This window comes from Pocillopora damicornis, chromosome 2, assembly GCF_964200805.1.
Source record: "Pocillopora damicornis chromosome 2, jaPocDami1.2, whole genome shotgun sequence".
NCBI lineage: Eukaryota > Metazoa > Cnidaria > Anthozoa > Scleractinia > Pocilloporidae > Pocillopora > Pocillopora damicornis.
Genome location: NC_142671.1, coordinates 6,551,135 through 6,564,989, shown reverse-complemented (window position 1 = coordinate 6,564,989; position 13,855 = coordinate 6,551,135). Strand labels below are relative to the sequence as shown.

Below are 13,855 nucleotides of genomic sequence, written 5' to 3'. Positions count from 1 at the left end.
TATTTTGTCTTGGTTTGTTTGCTTTTCTGTTAGTATGGAAGACATAAATTAATCTCTGTACAATTAAGAAAACATCTTCCTAAGTTGCCCATAGAGAAGTTTATTAGGATCTTTTGAACATTTCTTGGGTTGTTTTTCTTTTTTTACCAAAAAGTTTTGACTTAGGGGTTTTATGATCTTTTTTAGCATTTTTTTTCACAGTTTTCTGCTAAAATGAGCTGTTTTTAGATTTGGTTCCCATTTTGCCTTTCTGTAACATTTAACAGTGAAGCATATACATGGTACCACAGATCAGTATAAAGATCATTGTGGTTTCGTTGAAGTTACATATACCTGTGAATAGCAGAAACAGTCATTACCCAAACATGTTATTTTTAATTTTGCCAACATCTCTTACAACCTTTTGAGGCATTTTATGTAATGAGTGAAATATTTCTCCATTGAAAATTATTTTGATCACCTTGCATGATCATCCTTCAGAACAATCCAGTCTCTCGGTGTGGTTTATATGTGATACTGTCATGCTTTATTGCTACACTGAATGAGGGGAGCAAGGACATTCAGGAGTTGTGAGGCTCAATCTTGTTGCAAGAAATTTTGTCTGAGACTATAGCTTTCCGGGCAGCTTTTCATATCTTGGGACCAGCCAGAATAATTTTCTATAATGGGTCAAAAGTAAGGAATTTTGGTGCTTGGAAGCTAAAATCATTCAAGTTTGTTACCTTGAAATTACATTTGTGTGCAAGGAATGATACAGACTGGGTTACTTGGAACACTAACGTTTGGACTGATTGGACAGCACAGAGATGATAATTTATCTCTCTTGATCAAGCATGGAAGTGAACATTCAGGCTGGTTTTCGGAAAGTTAAGGGTTATCGCTCTTCAAGCTAGTACATACATAATTTTTTTTATTAAAACAGCTTATTGAAAATGATTGCAATAGTGGAAAAGTTTGAGTTGAAAATAACCTTACCGAAATGAACACTCCAAATCAAAATTCCACGTGATTACTCTATTATTACATATAATATTTCTTTAAACCAATTCAAACAGTTATGTTTTGTGTCCCTTTCAAGAATTTATAACCCAAAAAGATCTCTGCAAGAGGGGAAAGCCTCTATGAATCATAATATAGTTTTATGTCTCTAATAAGTTTAACACCTGAAACTTGCTACTGCTCTCAGAGATGCAATGTTAAGACTCTTGCAATTCATTTGAAGTATTCTCTTAAAAACTACACCACACCACTTGTAATGAAAGTGGATCAATGATGAATTTATGTCATCTTTGTCCAATTATATTGTTACATGAATTGAATTTTTTTTTTTTTTTTCGGAAAATGAACACATTCAACCCACCATGTTACTACTGATTGAAATATTACAGTAAAGGGCCTCAGATTTACATTACATTTATTTTACAGTGTTATGTAAAGCTTGAACTTCTTCATACACTTACGGTATATATATTTTATTGTATATTCTATTGTGAAAAAACTACAAGCATTAATTATGTAAAGTGTGCCACTGTGCAATTGCTCTCCGTGGCGATGCCAGCATGTCTGTCCAGTGTTGCTGATCTGGACCTGTTGATAATTCACCTACAACACATTTTCCAATGACTTCGCTGCGACCAACACGATCATAGTCCAACACAGAGATTATCAAAGATGTTTGCTCTATGTTCTCAAAGGGAACTTGAAAACTAAAGTTCTCATTGAAGTAAGGGTTAAGTGTTCTCTTCTTGACAGTTGTCTTTTTCTTCTTGAGTTTCCGTCCATCTTGAATCAAGGCTATTTTGACATAAGGATCTGTAATTTCAAGAAGGTAACTTGGAGTCTGGTTGTTTCAAAGAAACATTTGCCTAAGTTATTTTACTGAAGTCTTCAGTCCCTAACAACGATCAACAATTCTGACTACTTTAGTGCAGTGTATTGTATGGGTTGAGACATTCATCAAGTCGCTGAGCAAGCATAAAGTGATAGATCTTAAAAATCTTACCAAATTCATAATAACTTGACTTAATTATTATTTAACTGTTAAACCTTACACAGACCATTTTTCAGTGTTCCAAACTGCAACTGTTTTGGTCACCAGGGCAAGTTAATGAACAATTTGGTAATTTGATTTTAAGTCTATTTTTAAGTCATAAATTTGGCATCTAGAGTTTCATGGTCTATGAACAAGCTTTAACATTTTTATCATGGTCCAAAGGTAAACTGTGTAAACCAGTGTTTGTCAGCCTTTAAAATAGCTATATCAATTATGTAACAGGCATTGTTCATATGCTGAAGTTAAAATTCACTAAACATTTGCTTAAAATTGATTATATCTAATATTGCATGAAATGCCCTCCAACTTTTTCTCCACCAACTAAAAGTTTGTAGTTTCAGCTTGTCAAATGGCAAGTTTGAAACAGGTTGAATGCAAAGCCCTGTCTTTGAAGCAAGTAACAGCTTTGGCTTAACATTTTGTTACAGGTTCCTCACTGAAATGTTAGCAAGGGTGACTATTAAGAAACCAGTTTTAACCCTTTAACTCCCAGAAGTGATCAACATGAAACTTCTCCTGATAATATCCTTACATTATCCAGCAAACAGCTAGTGAGAAGTTATTCAAACTTATCAGGTAGAAGTTTTTGTCTTGATCTAACACCAAATTCTTGTAACTAATTTACAAGGATTTGTGTTGCAGCTAGATGGGAGAATTACCAATCAGATCTTTGCAGTTAAAGAGTTTATTAAACCCCTCAAAGTTATCTAAACTGTGGAAGAGATGCATAACTAGAGGTCTTTTAATAGTCTTACCTGAAAAACCTGATACATCCATACTTTTAAGATCTTTAGCTTCTAATATTACTACTTGAAGTTTACCAGCAGCAGGGACATAACGCAATGAGAAACAAAGCTGTCCTAGTTCAGACTTGGAATGCTAGAAAAGATTCAACACAAGAAGATCACGGGGTGAAATTTAGAAATTCTGTAAAATAAATGTAAGAGGTTGAAGTCTGTGGACTTGTTAATGATGAGAACGCTGTTTGCTTTAGTAGTGAGTGAAATAAAATGAAGGCATCGTTTTATAGTAGTTAAAGGCATTGGATTTGAAATCTGGAAGACCAAACTTCAAATACCTTACTCTGTTACTCAAAGCAATTTGTTTCTTGGAAGTTCTGACTTCATGTTTTTCGCTATACTAGCTGGTTTGACTCACACTAGAGGGGATATTTTTTAAACAATTTACAAGAACAAATTACATGTGTAAGTGTTGTTTTTTATACAGCAGTGATGTGGGAACTTACCCCAGTAAGTCCTCCTGAAGATGATGGTGGAATTAAAGCTCGCCATTCGTCAACGCTAGTTGCTAAATCTACATCAATTAGAGGGAGCTTGGCATCTCCAATGATATCATGTCTAGAGAACCGATCAAAGTCATACAACTCTATACAAAGAGTTCTGTTTGTTATGTCACTGTATGGAATATTCTTGAAAACAAATGTTTCCTTGAAAACTGGATTTAGAGTCTTCCGGTGAACCTAAAATTTGAAATGTTAATGAGTGGGTAAGACTTTCCTCAACTTCAGAAATGGTTGTTTTCAGTATCATCATGATGTCGATTCATGGTATGGATGGCTTGTGCTCAAACAGACAGTTGTTCGAGAGAAGTGCCAGTTGAATCAGTTTGTTTCAGGTTGAAGTCTTTTGAGGGTTTTCAAAGGTGAACTGAGACCAAGTGGACTTTAAATGATAGGACCCCATTTGGAACACGCTGAGGTCCTAGCCTGAGAAGGAGTCTTTTCATCTTCCTCCAGCCAAGCAGGAGAAACAAGAGTAAAGTGTGGGCTTTGAAAAGGCATTGAGCATAAGCAAGAAAAAATTAATTGTCATGTTCCTTCTTCTCCACACAACTTTTATTTGGTTAAATGGAACTGGAAACAACTACCATGTCTACTATGCAACTGCAGTCCCTGTTGAAACTCACTTTGGATTATTGCAGAATTTTCACCAGCAAGGAAGATCAGGCAATTTTAGTGAGCTGTTTGTAATTTTATCAAAACTTTTTCCCTAAGATAAGTTGGATTGTTTGTTACCTTAGTATCAAATTTCTTTTTCCTGTCAGGTAACAGCATAACTCTTGCATATGGATCAGATGTTCCACTGAAATCTTTAGCAGGAACATCCTGAGCTTCTACTACTCCAACTGTGAGACAGTTATCATTGAAGCTATAGTCAAGGGTGAAGTGAATGCGACCTGGAAAAAATAATCAACATTTAAGCCCTGTATATCACTACTATGCCATGTCTGTCAGTATTATGTTATCACTCACATCAGTCTCTAGCCTGTATTTAACCTTTTCACTTCTTAGGTAAAGGTTCTTTCAATATTATCATCACAAGCCATGTTTTTGTAATGTTCAAATTTTTAGGAAATCATATGTAACAATTCATTATTATTGTTATTATTATTGTTATTATTATTATTATTATTATTATTATTATTATTTACCTATTTTTACTCCTGAGCTACCATCAGACTGGAATTCATCACTGTTGTAATCTAACTCATCTACAGATGGCTGAACTTTCTCTTGGTAGCTGGCTGCCAACATTTGTACGGCTTTAAGGTCAACTTTTTCCTTTATGGCTTTTTTCTCATCCTTCTTTTTCCTTTTGCAACATTGACGGTAGCAGACACAATAACAGCAAATGCCAGCTATAAGGAGTGCTAACCCAACAGCTGCAAATACTGCCCACCATGGTACTGTGAAAGAAAGATAAAGAACAATTTTAGTTCTAGTTCTTCATGTGGATTTTAGTTTTTTCATCATTCAAGCAAATTTAGTTAAATTTTGTATGTTACAGTTGTGTTTAATTCATCTTCACCTAGCAACAAGTAGAAGGATAGAATGAGTCAAAACTTGATGTTTAGATTTCTTGAACATTTGGCAAATAAAATGCTTAGGACCATGAATTAATTACATATCTCAACACAGTCTGCCCTTTAAAAAAGCAGGAAATTGAGGCATACTTCCTTCAAAAGTTGCTTCCTTAGGCACTGGAGTCATTCTTTTTGGTGGCTTTACCGTAGGTGTTGTAGTGGCTAAAGTAGTTGTTGTGGTAGTGGTGGTGGTGGTAGTAGTTGTGGTGGTTGCTTTTACTGCTGAACTTGTCTTTGGCTCTTTGCTGTCTTCTTTGTCACTTTTGTTGTGTTTCACAGTTCGGTTGGTAAGTGTTGTAATTCCCATATGATCTCAGTGGTGCTGAAATTGGAATATAATTTGATGTCAGTCATACAATCAAACAAGTGTGCTTTCACAGGTTTGAGTAACATCCTCTCCTTTCAGATGTACCCTTTGAGATTATTATATCAGGTGCAATCAGATTTGTTCTTGAGTTAAAACCACTTTTGGAAAAAAGTGGATATTACGAGGTTGTAAGCCAGTCTCTAAAACCAACAGGACACTTCTACATTATGCAACACATGAGTTTTTCAGAGAGTGTAATCTTGTAAAGTTGGCACAAATATCATATCTTTGCCAAAAATATTTGCATTGGTATCTTAGATTTTGAAAGCTTTATTTTGCACCTGAAAGATGTACAGCTCATTTTTTGCACTTAAGCTAGTAAAAACAACCAACTTGATAAATTCAAGGAAACATGGGCAACTTTTTCTTGGATGTGTGAGTAAGGTGTACCTACCTAGTATTTCATTGCCACACAAAATAAAAAGTTATAGCTGAAATTTCAAGTTGTGCCAAAAGGTTTAATACTGTTGGGGGTTTTAAAGATGTATATATTAAGTATATTTTATTTATTCGTTTGTTGTATTCATTTACCTACTTATTTATCTATCGAATGTAAGTAAGGTGATTCTTGCATGCAATGGTGTAGTACTGTTTTTAAGTTATAGGTGGCATTATTGATTTAGAATGTAATATTTTATCTCAGAAAAAACAAAAAAACACAAAGAGATGTCTAAGTCCGTGGAGAGTCAAGCTACAACTGTAATGAAATCTCCCCTCCTTTTACTAACCAATCCACTAGTTTCGTTTTGCAAGCTTAATCTCGCCTGCTTCCACCCCTCCCCGCTTGCTAGAAGTATTTTACCCTTTGCCAGAGCAAGGGCCCGAGTGCAAGAAATTAGGTGATATTCTAGAACCAGACCCGAGGAACTCATCACTTTAAAATTGTTTCAGGTGGAAATATTTAGGAAACACTAAGCGTGTAGATGAAGACATTATTTCATCAAGTGTGGGTACAAAATCTGTTCAAATCTTCATGCAGCTTAGTCGAGAACAATGCAAACATTTCAAGCTCCAAGTGATCTGAATGAAGATAGCTAATACTTACTGTACGAGTAATTCTTTGCGCATTGTTCCAAACAGATGGATGAAATCGTACGACCGGAGCCCTTGATTTTAAAATTAAGTTTGGGCATCAAGCCCAGCCTGGATGTAGCTAGTATTCAGAGCAATTCCTTATTCGTAAAACAGTCCACTGAAAACCGTTAAACTTCAAACACAACAATAGAATATAAACAAATTCGTGAGGTGTTCAATTGGTTTACATCAATTAGAAATTTGCATTCATTTGACACGGGTCGTTTCAAACCACTTCATGCTTACACGCGATTGATAACTACAAAACAATATCTGAATAATTTTGCGATCCGTTATTTTAAAAGTGTTTTACTCACTAATGGTATGAACACTTGCCAGTTTTTTTTTTTTTCCGTCGTTCGCTTATCAAAACGAAACAAAATAGAATAATCATGATAACGAGTGTGACTAAACAGATTTATGTCTCATTTTGCCGCGCCGATTTTTAAACAAGTACGGAAAGGACTGGTGCGAGAGCCGATGGGAAATAAGACCTAAGTACGGTTCTACTTGGCGAAGAGCAGAGTCGAACATGATATTTTTTCCCATAAGGAAATGCTTGCCGGAGGTTGGAAAAATTTCAAATGTTAGCAATGATATAGATTACTATTCTTGTGACAATATAGGATACTGTTGTCATATTGTTTGGTTGTCATTCGCCCGTTCAATCCGCTTTCCTAAATGAAAAAATATATTCCTAGATTGGAAAAAAGCTCATCTAATCGGTAAATCGACTTCCGTATTCGGCAAGGTTATAAGTACGAGTATTTAATCGCGAGATATTTCATCTTCTCTCTCACAGGAAATTTTATATTGATTTTCCCTAGATCGCAATCAATTGCATGCGTGATTACATTCTAGAAATTGTCAGAAACCACAGGCGTAATAAAGCGATTCCATATCGCTCTTCCGCTAGCTACTTAAGAACAAAGCAGTAAAAAAGTTACCACCGGAAAAATTCCTATATGAGAACGTTAACGCATGCAACACACGTTTACTGACTTTAAATGCGTGAAACAAACTGAATCTGACAAGTCAATACGTTACCGGTCAGTAAAATGGTATCCAATATGTTTATCTTCACTTTGTAATTACGCTGGTGATTTCTTCGAGATAAAGACTCTCACTAGACAACTCATTTCTCCCTAAAAGCCAAGCTTTGTAAATCTAAACAGTTTTTCTCGAATAAGGATTAAATATTACTATCTGAAGGCTGCCATGTTGCTTCAACAACATGCGGTCGAGGGCATTTTTTTAGTCTGATCTAACGTTGTCAGTTGCAGATAAACTTTTAAATATTTAATCGACCTCGAGAAGGGATGTTCAGCTCGGAACATTTGTTCCACATTACTGCATACTGCAATTGTTATGTTAGATAGATGCCGTGCAAATTGATGGCACGGTCGGCGAGAAGTTTTATTAGATGAGTTTTTCACGCACGATTGGGTTAGTTTTCCGCATTGAGAGATTAATGAACAATGGGATCGGGAAAAAAAAGTAATGACAATTTTGTTTACTGTTTCTCAAAAACAGCTAGATTCCATTTTGTGTCTGTTTGCATCAAGCATTCTTGCTTCAGATGTTTTAAATGACTTCGTTGTTTTTCTTCAATATAGCGACTCATAAGTGATAGAGTGAAGAACAGAGTTTTAGGAAGGGAGCATTTAAGTTTAAACCCCCTTATCATCACTCTAAGAGACCACAGAATAAATCACACTCACCTTTGTAAACACTGCATGATTCCGTCTGTCGAAGATTTAAAGTTTATGCAAGTCTAGTTTAAACTTTGCAGCAGTTTACTTCAAATGACAGTGGCGATTTCTGAAATTTCTTTGAGTCAATGTTGATCACAAATAAAACGCGCGTACGCGACCGGATCACAGTTCAAAAGATTCACCTTACGTGGCCCTGAAGTTTTAATTTTGGCTGTAATGATGCACCTCATTACTTATATCCTGTGCATTACAAGAGTGCAAATGTTTTATGACAGGTGTTTTGTTAAATGGAGACAGGAATTTAAAATACAAATAGATATTTAATACGCCCACCTATCCACGTAATCGAGGCTGTGTTCCCCTTATTCAGATGCAAATTAACCAGCAATTTAGTGTCTTGCGAAAATATCCTTTCATCGAGATCCTCAGCAACACAGTTATGAGCAATATCGTAAGTATTGACTTCAGATCGTCGTCGATTGGAAAACATTCCACGACGGTTCGAACAAATTTGACTGGGTTTCCTGTGCGGACTCTCACGATCATATATTAAACACCACACCAAGCTGATGTAATTGACTTTTAGGAAGAAGTTTACTCTGAAAAGTGGAAAGTTGATCATTGAAAGCAAATTCTACCATTAAAAACTTAAATGTTATTTAAAAGCGTGTTCTAATTTACAAGGAAATTTCCTTCTGCGGGCAGTTTCTTGTGCGCCAGCTATTTTCTGCTGGTAACCTCCATCAATAACCGCCTAATCATAACCTGTTTCTCTTCAAGGGTAACAAAAGTCTTTGAAATTCATGACTCAGTCGTCTAGACCAAAAGCAACTTGCAAAACCCTTATAGAAAAAAAGAACACGTGTAAAAACGCAAAGTTTATGCGATACTGCATGTTATTATTTGTTACTATTTGTGTTGTTATTGTTGTTGTTATTGTTGTTGTTAATGTTGTAGTTGGAAAAAATAAAAATTCTAAGTCGCGAACATCTGCCGGGTTAATTTTTTGATTCTGTGTTCCTAATGTCAGAAAAATTGAAAAAAAATTCAATTTCAGACAGTTAGGAAAGCATATTCAGGACATGCGAGTGATATGTGACAAATTACTCCTCATATTGTTTCATAAAACTGGACAAACTAGTTATGCCGGGCTAACACATGGAAGCATGTTTCTGGAAAATTTTAGCGCGCACACAAATCCCCAATGTTTCTCACCCGATATGATCGTGTGAAGAAGTCATAATATTTTCATTTTGAAAAAACAATTAAAGCATTCTGAAGTATTGCAAAAACACATTTGTTGCCAAAACATATTGAGAAACTGCATGTCGTAATTCATATCTAATGTTAATATATTCTGGAAAAACGCTATCGACTGTGCTTCATACAAAATAGGTTTGACGAGAAGCCGAGTAAATAATTGGTTGAAAATGAAATACGCAAATGAGATACGGTCAAAGAAAGACACTTTGTGCTTGCCGTAAGTCCATCTTGGTTGAGACTCAAGTTACACGTAATGTATGCAAAGGTCGCAGCGATTGATACGCAGACTTAAAACAATTGATATAAAAGACCGCTATGTGAAGGTTGAAAGCTTGAATTCCTTTTTAGAAGATAACAGGTTGACAATGACTAAGGAACTATCACGTGTCACATAACAAGGTGCAAAATATCAACCATACGAATAAACGTTTTCGTCCCCTTACCTGCTCAACGTACTCCAGACAAGAAATAATCCCTCACTTTTTTAAAAAAATTACCTAAACAATTGATGACAACGGAATTTTTCCGATATTGGACCTCACTAATTTTTATGCATCTCTAGCGAAGTATTTTTGAGTATGTGAGTAATGTTGATCAGTATCAAGTGACGGTTATACAGCCGCCTACCCGACTATTGGTAGTACTGCACAACAATGATAACAAAAACTGCAATGGGCGGCGGGGCTGGCGTTAAAATTGTGGGATTTTCGAGCAGTGGAGGGAAAAAAAGAACGGCTTGCAAAAAATCGAGAAATCCTTTGCTTCTTTTTACCGTTCTGCTGCCTTCATTTTCGTCTAACGCTCCCAAAAAAGTCACAAAATAAGTAACTAGATATGCCTAGGTGCAGGACCTCATGATTTGAGGTCCAGTGGGGTGTAACTATAGTTTTGTACCCAGACCTTTCACGGCCAACCGGTTGTGCAGTAGGATCTGGGTATGAGATAAGAGTAAGCATGTCACGCCTCATCTCGCAGATCTTAGTCTCTAAGTGCTACTTTGCTGTTGTCATCCTCGTGACCAGAATTTGTCTCTTATGGATAATTGTTGTGAATTAATTACTGAAACTTCATTGTGTAAAAAATGTCCAAAGTACCTCCAAGTTTATCAAGCTAAATCAAAATTATGTAATTTTTCATTTCTCTAGTACCAGTGTCCTTAAAGTTTGAGTCGGTGCCAGGCCGCGACAGGCCTCCGCGGCGATATCAACATTTGATGCCAGTGCCTGAGGGATTCTCCAGTGGTAGCTGAGCCTATTACCACTCGACCAATTACGTCACTTCTTGTGGAGTCTGATTTAGCGTCAGCTACTGATATGACAAACAGAACCCTGTGGAGGAGGTCTGGAGGGACGTCAAACATCATACACTCATTATAAACAGGATTAGGCTCCTGTTTCCTTGTGGACGTTTTCTTTTTCTTCACTTTTTTGCCATCGAATAAAAGAACAACTTTGATGAATGGATCTGTTAAATGAACAAAAAAACCTGTATGAATGGTTTCAAATGTCAGCAGACGTTAAGTTGTCAAAGAAGCTCCTGGAGGTATTTAACGTAGCGGGAATTAGAAAAATTTCAATGCAACTAAAAAGTGTATATTTGTTAAATGTTATAAATGACCGCAGATCTAATTCGGTGCTGTACATTGTTTGTCTATACAAGACAGGCTGAGTCAATAAGGCGAAAGCACAGAAAAAAGCTTCCGTGTGGCCAATCGTTCTCCTGTTTCATATTTGAAATAACATTTTTTTTGTCCTTATGATCTTTTGCAATCACAAAGGAACATAATGACGAATTCAAGACAGAGGGGAATACAAATCAACCACAGGATACTTACTGATTGGTTTTAACTCAGTGTTCCAGTCGCTGAGTGGTGGACTAAGGTTTCTAGCCTTCATTAATACTATTGACATTCTCTCAGCAGTTGGCATATAGCTGAGGGAGAATAAAATTTCCCCCAGATTGGCTTTTGTCTGCGAAATTAGAAAGAAGGTTTGTTACTGAAGACAGGGAATAGAGTGCCGTCATTAAGTCATTCAGTCAGTCCGTCAGTCAGCCAGTCAGTCAGTCAATGAGTCAGTCAGCTAGTCAGTAAGTCAGCGAGTCACTGAGTCAGCGAGTCAGTCAGATAGTCAAAGAGTTCCAGTCTATATGTCCGTCTGTTTTGTATTTATGACTGCTTGTCTTGGTTGTCTTTCTGTTTTTCACTATGTTTGTCTGTGCACTTTAAGGTCTCTTCGTCTATTTGCTTCTCTAGTTATCCTTATTGACTTGGAGTGTTTTCGCAATTCATATTTCGTATCTTTTGATGTCAAGTATATCTCATGAATGTACCACAAACCTTTTGAAATGACCTCAGCTCCTTATCAAAGGCAACAGACTCATCTGCCTTGAGCACATGGCCAAGTTCAACTTGAACCTCTCCGATTATGTGATGCCGGGAGTACTTGTCAATTTCCCAAACAGATAAATGAAGAATGGAATTTTCCACATCTTGTAATGATATCTTAAACTCATAACTCTCTCCAAATTTTGGATTTGTGGATTTCCTGAAGACGTCCGTCTGTCCCTTCAAAATTCCTTCTACATCTGGTTGAAGCCTCACTTTTACGTAGGTATCTACACTATCCCAGAAGTCTTTTCCGACCAGCTGGCTTGCCTCGATGATAGTCAACAAAAGAGTTTGTATTTCATTTTGATAAACCATAGAAAATTTAATTCTTCCTTTATTTTTTGGCGGACTGAGCCTTTGGAAAGTTTGCAGCTCTATCTCTCCGTTCATTTTATTTCTTTTTTCCAGTTCACACTCGCTGCATTCAGCAGCAAAACTTGGGAATGGGATGACAGATACTTTTGCAGCAGTATTCTTGTCAGCAATAGTCTTGAGGTACGACGAGTCTTTGTACGCTGGCTGTTTGTGGAGTCGACTTAGCTTGCAGACCATGCAAACGACCATAAGAATAAGGATCGCTATTGCCCCGCTCACTATACCAAGCTTAGCTTCTTCGGTTAAATAAAGCATTACCAGCTGCTTCCTGGTTTAATTGACACGAAGAATAGAAATGTTGTTTGAATAAGAGCTTATTATCAAGGAGTTTATAACCTCCCTTAATATATTCTGATTGGCTACTCAAAGTCCGAATATCCTTTGGTATTCATCTCCAAGCAACGCGCACGGGATATTTACCGAAAATATTGTATCGATAGATACAATAACGATTTGATAGGTAGTCAGAGATTGCAATTTTGTTTGCGGGAAAGCTTGTTGCATGAACCAGGGATTTGTTCACTACTGCATGCAATTTGGTATTCAATTCGAGGTGTGTAGACACATGAAAGTGATCAATTTTCATAACAGTCTTCTCGACCAGGGAAGCATTTTTTCAGTAAGCCTTCCGGTTGGTTTGTTTGTCTGGGTAAACAGCACATAAAGGAACCCGCCGGGAAATAGAGGAAAATCAGTTTGAAAGCTAAGGATACAAAGCCGAGCTTATTAATGATGATAATATTTCATTCTAGGTTGTTTTGTTTTCAAACAAAAACAGCCTTGGAAATCAGATGTAGGCCAACGATAAGAAAGAAGTACTTACCCGTGTGTTGACTGCCGCCAAGCGACAAACCGGTTACTAAGTCTATTAAATTTATAAACTTCTAGAAGGCCAGCTTTTAACAAAGATACACCGGCTGGAGACCTTTTATGTCGTCAAACTACTCATTCATCTACACAGTAGTATATTTTTCAGGGTATTTAATCTATATGAACTGAATTTTATAGTAAAAATTTGAGCGATTAAGAAAGGTTTCTTGTACGTGATGAACAGAAATTTCCGAAAAGCAACAATCATGAAAGTGAATCAATAATTTCAATACTATCCTACGGACCACAAATCAGAATAAACACAAGTCTTATCAGCGAAGCTACAGTTGGTAATGTTTATATTAATCAAATGAGAACTTTACGCGGAAACAAAACATGAAGAGTTACCTTGAGGAAACACTTTTTTTAACTCCTCAGGACAAAACCTTTAACTTTCATCACTTGTCATGGTAAAACCTCTCACACTTAATGAAGAACGCCCAACCATGTCCTAAGAACGAAAAATGTGGCTGATACAACCACTCCCAAACCTTACTGAGCTCAGTTCAGTGCCGGCTCAGCGTATTAATTTTAGATCATAATCTATGCATTTCACGTGTGTAAACCATAACGCCACAGACCGATTTGGACATTGTACGGACTGTGTACAAATTCACCCGCGACTCAAATTTAATCGTAAACGTTCAGTTGAGAATTGATCTCTGTTTTCTTATTTCCTGAGCCTGAAGTGATATTTCGAAAAATCTTTTGTACTAAGCGTGGGAAGAATGTAGCAAAAACACAACAATTAAACCTGCTCTTACTTCAAGGTGCCACACTGTCCGGGCCGCCACTCTTCGAGATGTTTACGGGATTTTTCAGGTACCAGTTCTTCGGTGAAGTCTCCACTGAGTCAACTTAGTTCA

At 36.7% G+C, this 13,855-nt stretch overlaps 2 protein-coding genes across 6 annotated transcripts; both read right to left on the bottom strand.

Annotated features, from left to right (window-relative positions):
• Positions 1-893: 893 nt before the first annotated feature.
• On the bottom strand, positions 894-9,905 carry LOC149049690 (synaptotagmin-1-like). Of its 5 annotated transcripts, XM_089198531.1 has the most exons (8): positions 9,799-9,862; positions 8,426-8,691; positions 5,027-5,258; positions 4,505-4,759; positions 4,089-4,249; positions 3,300-3,533; positions 2,809-2,932; positions 894-1,812 (listed from the first exon to the last, which is right to left on the bottom strand). In XM_089198531.1, the coding sequence occupies exons 3-8, from the start codon at positions 5,241-5,243 to the stop codon at positions 1,508-1,510; spliced, it is 1,296 nt and encodes a 431-aa protein (XP_089054657.1). In that variant the 5' UTR covers positions 5,244-5,258; positions 8,426-8,691; positions 9,799-9,862; the 3' UTR covers positions 894-1,507. The 5 variants fall into 5 exon arrangements, with proteins under 5 accessions (XP_089054657.1, XP_089054655.1, XP_089054653.1 ...); XM_089198529.1 differs by lacking the exon at positions 8,426-8,691 and having other exon boundaries at positions 9,799-9,905; XM_089198527.1 differs by lacking the exon at positions 9,799-9,862 and having other exon boundaries at positions 8,099-8,426.
• On the bottom strand, positions 9,799-13,711 carry LOC113683073 (synaptotagmin-6). The gene is made up of 4 exons (XM_089198532.1): positions 13,338-13,711; positions 11,694-12,387; positions 11,190-11,325; positions 9,799-10,819 (listed from the first exon to the last, which is right to left on the bottom strand). The coding sequence occupies exons 2-4, from the start codon at positions 12,372-12,374 to the stop codon at positions 10,512-10,514; spliced, it is 1,125 nt and encodes a 374-aa protein (XP_089054658.1). The 5' UTR covers positions 12,375-12,387; positions 13,338-13,711; the 3' UTR covers positions 9,799-10,511.
• Positions 13,712-13,855: the final 144 nt, after the last annotated feature.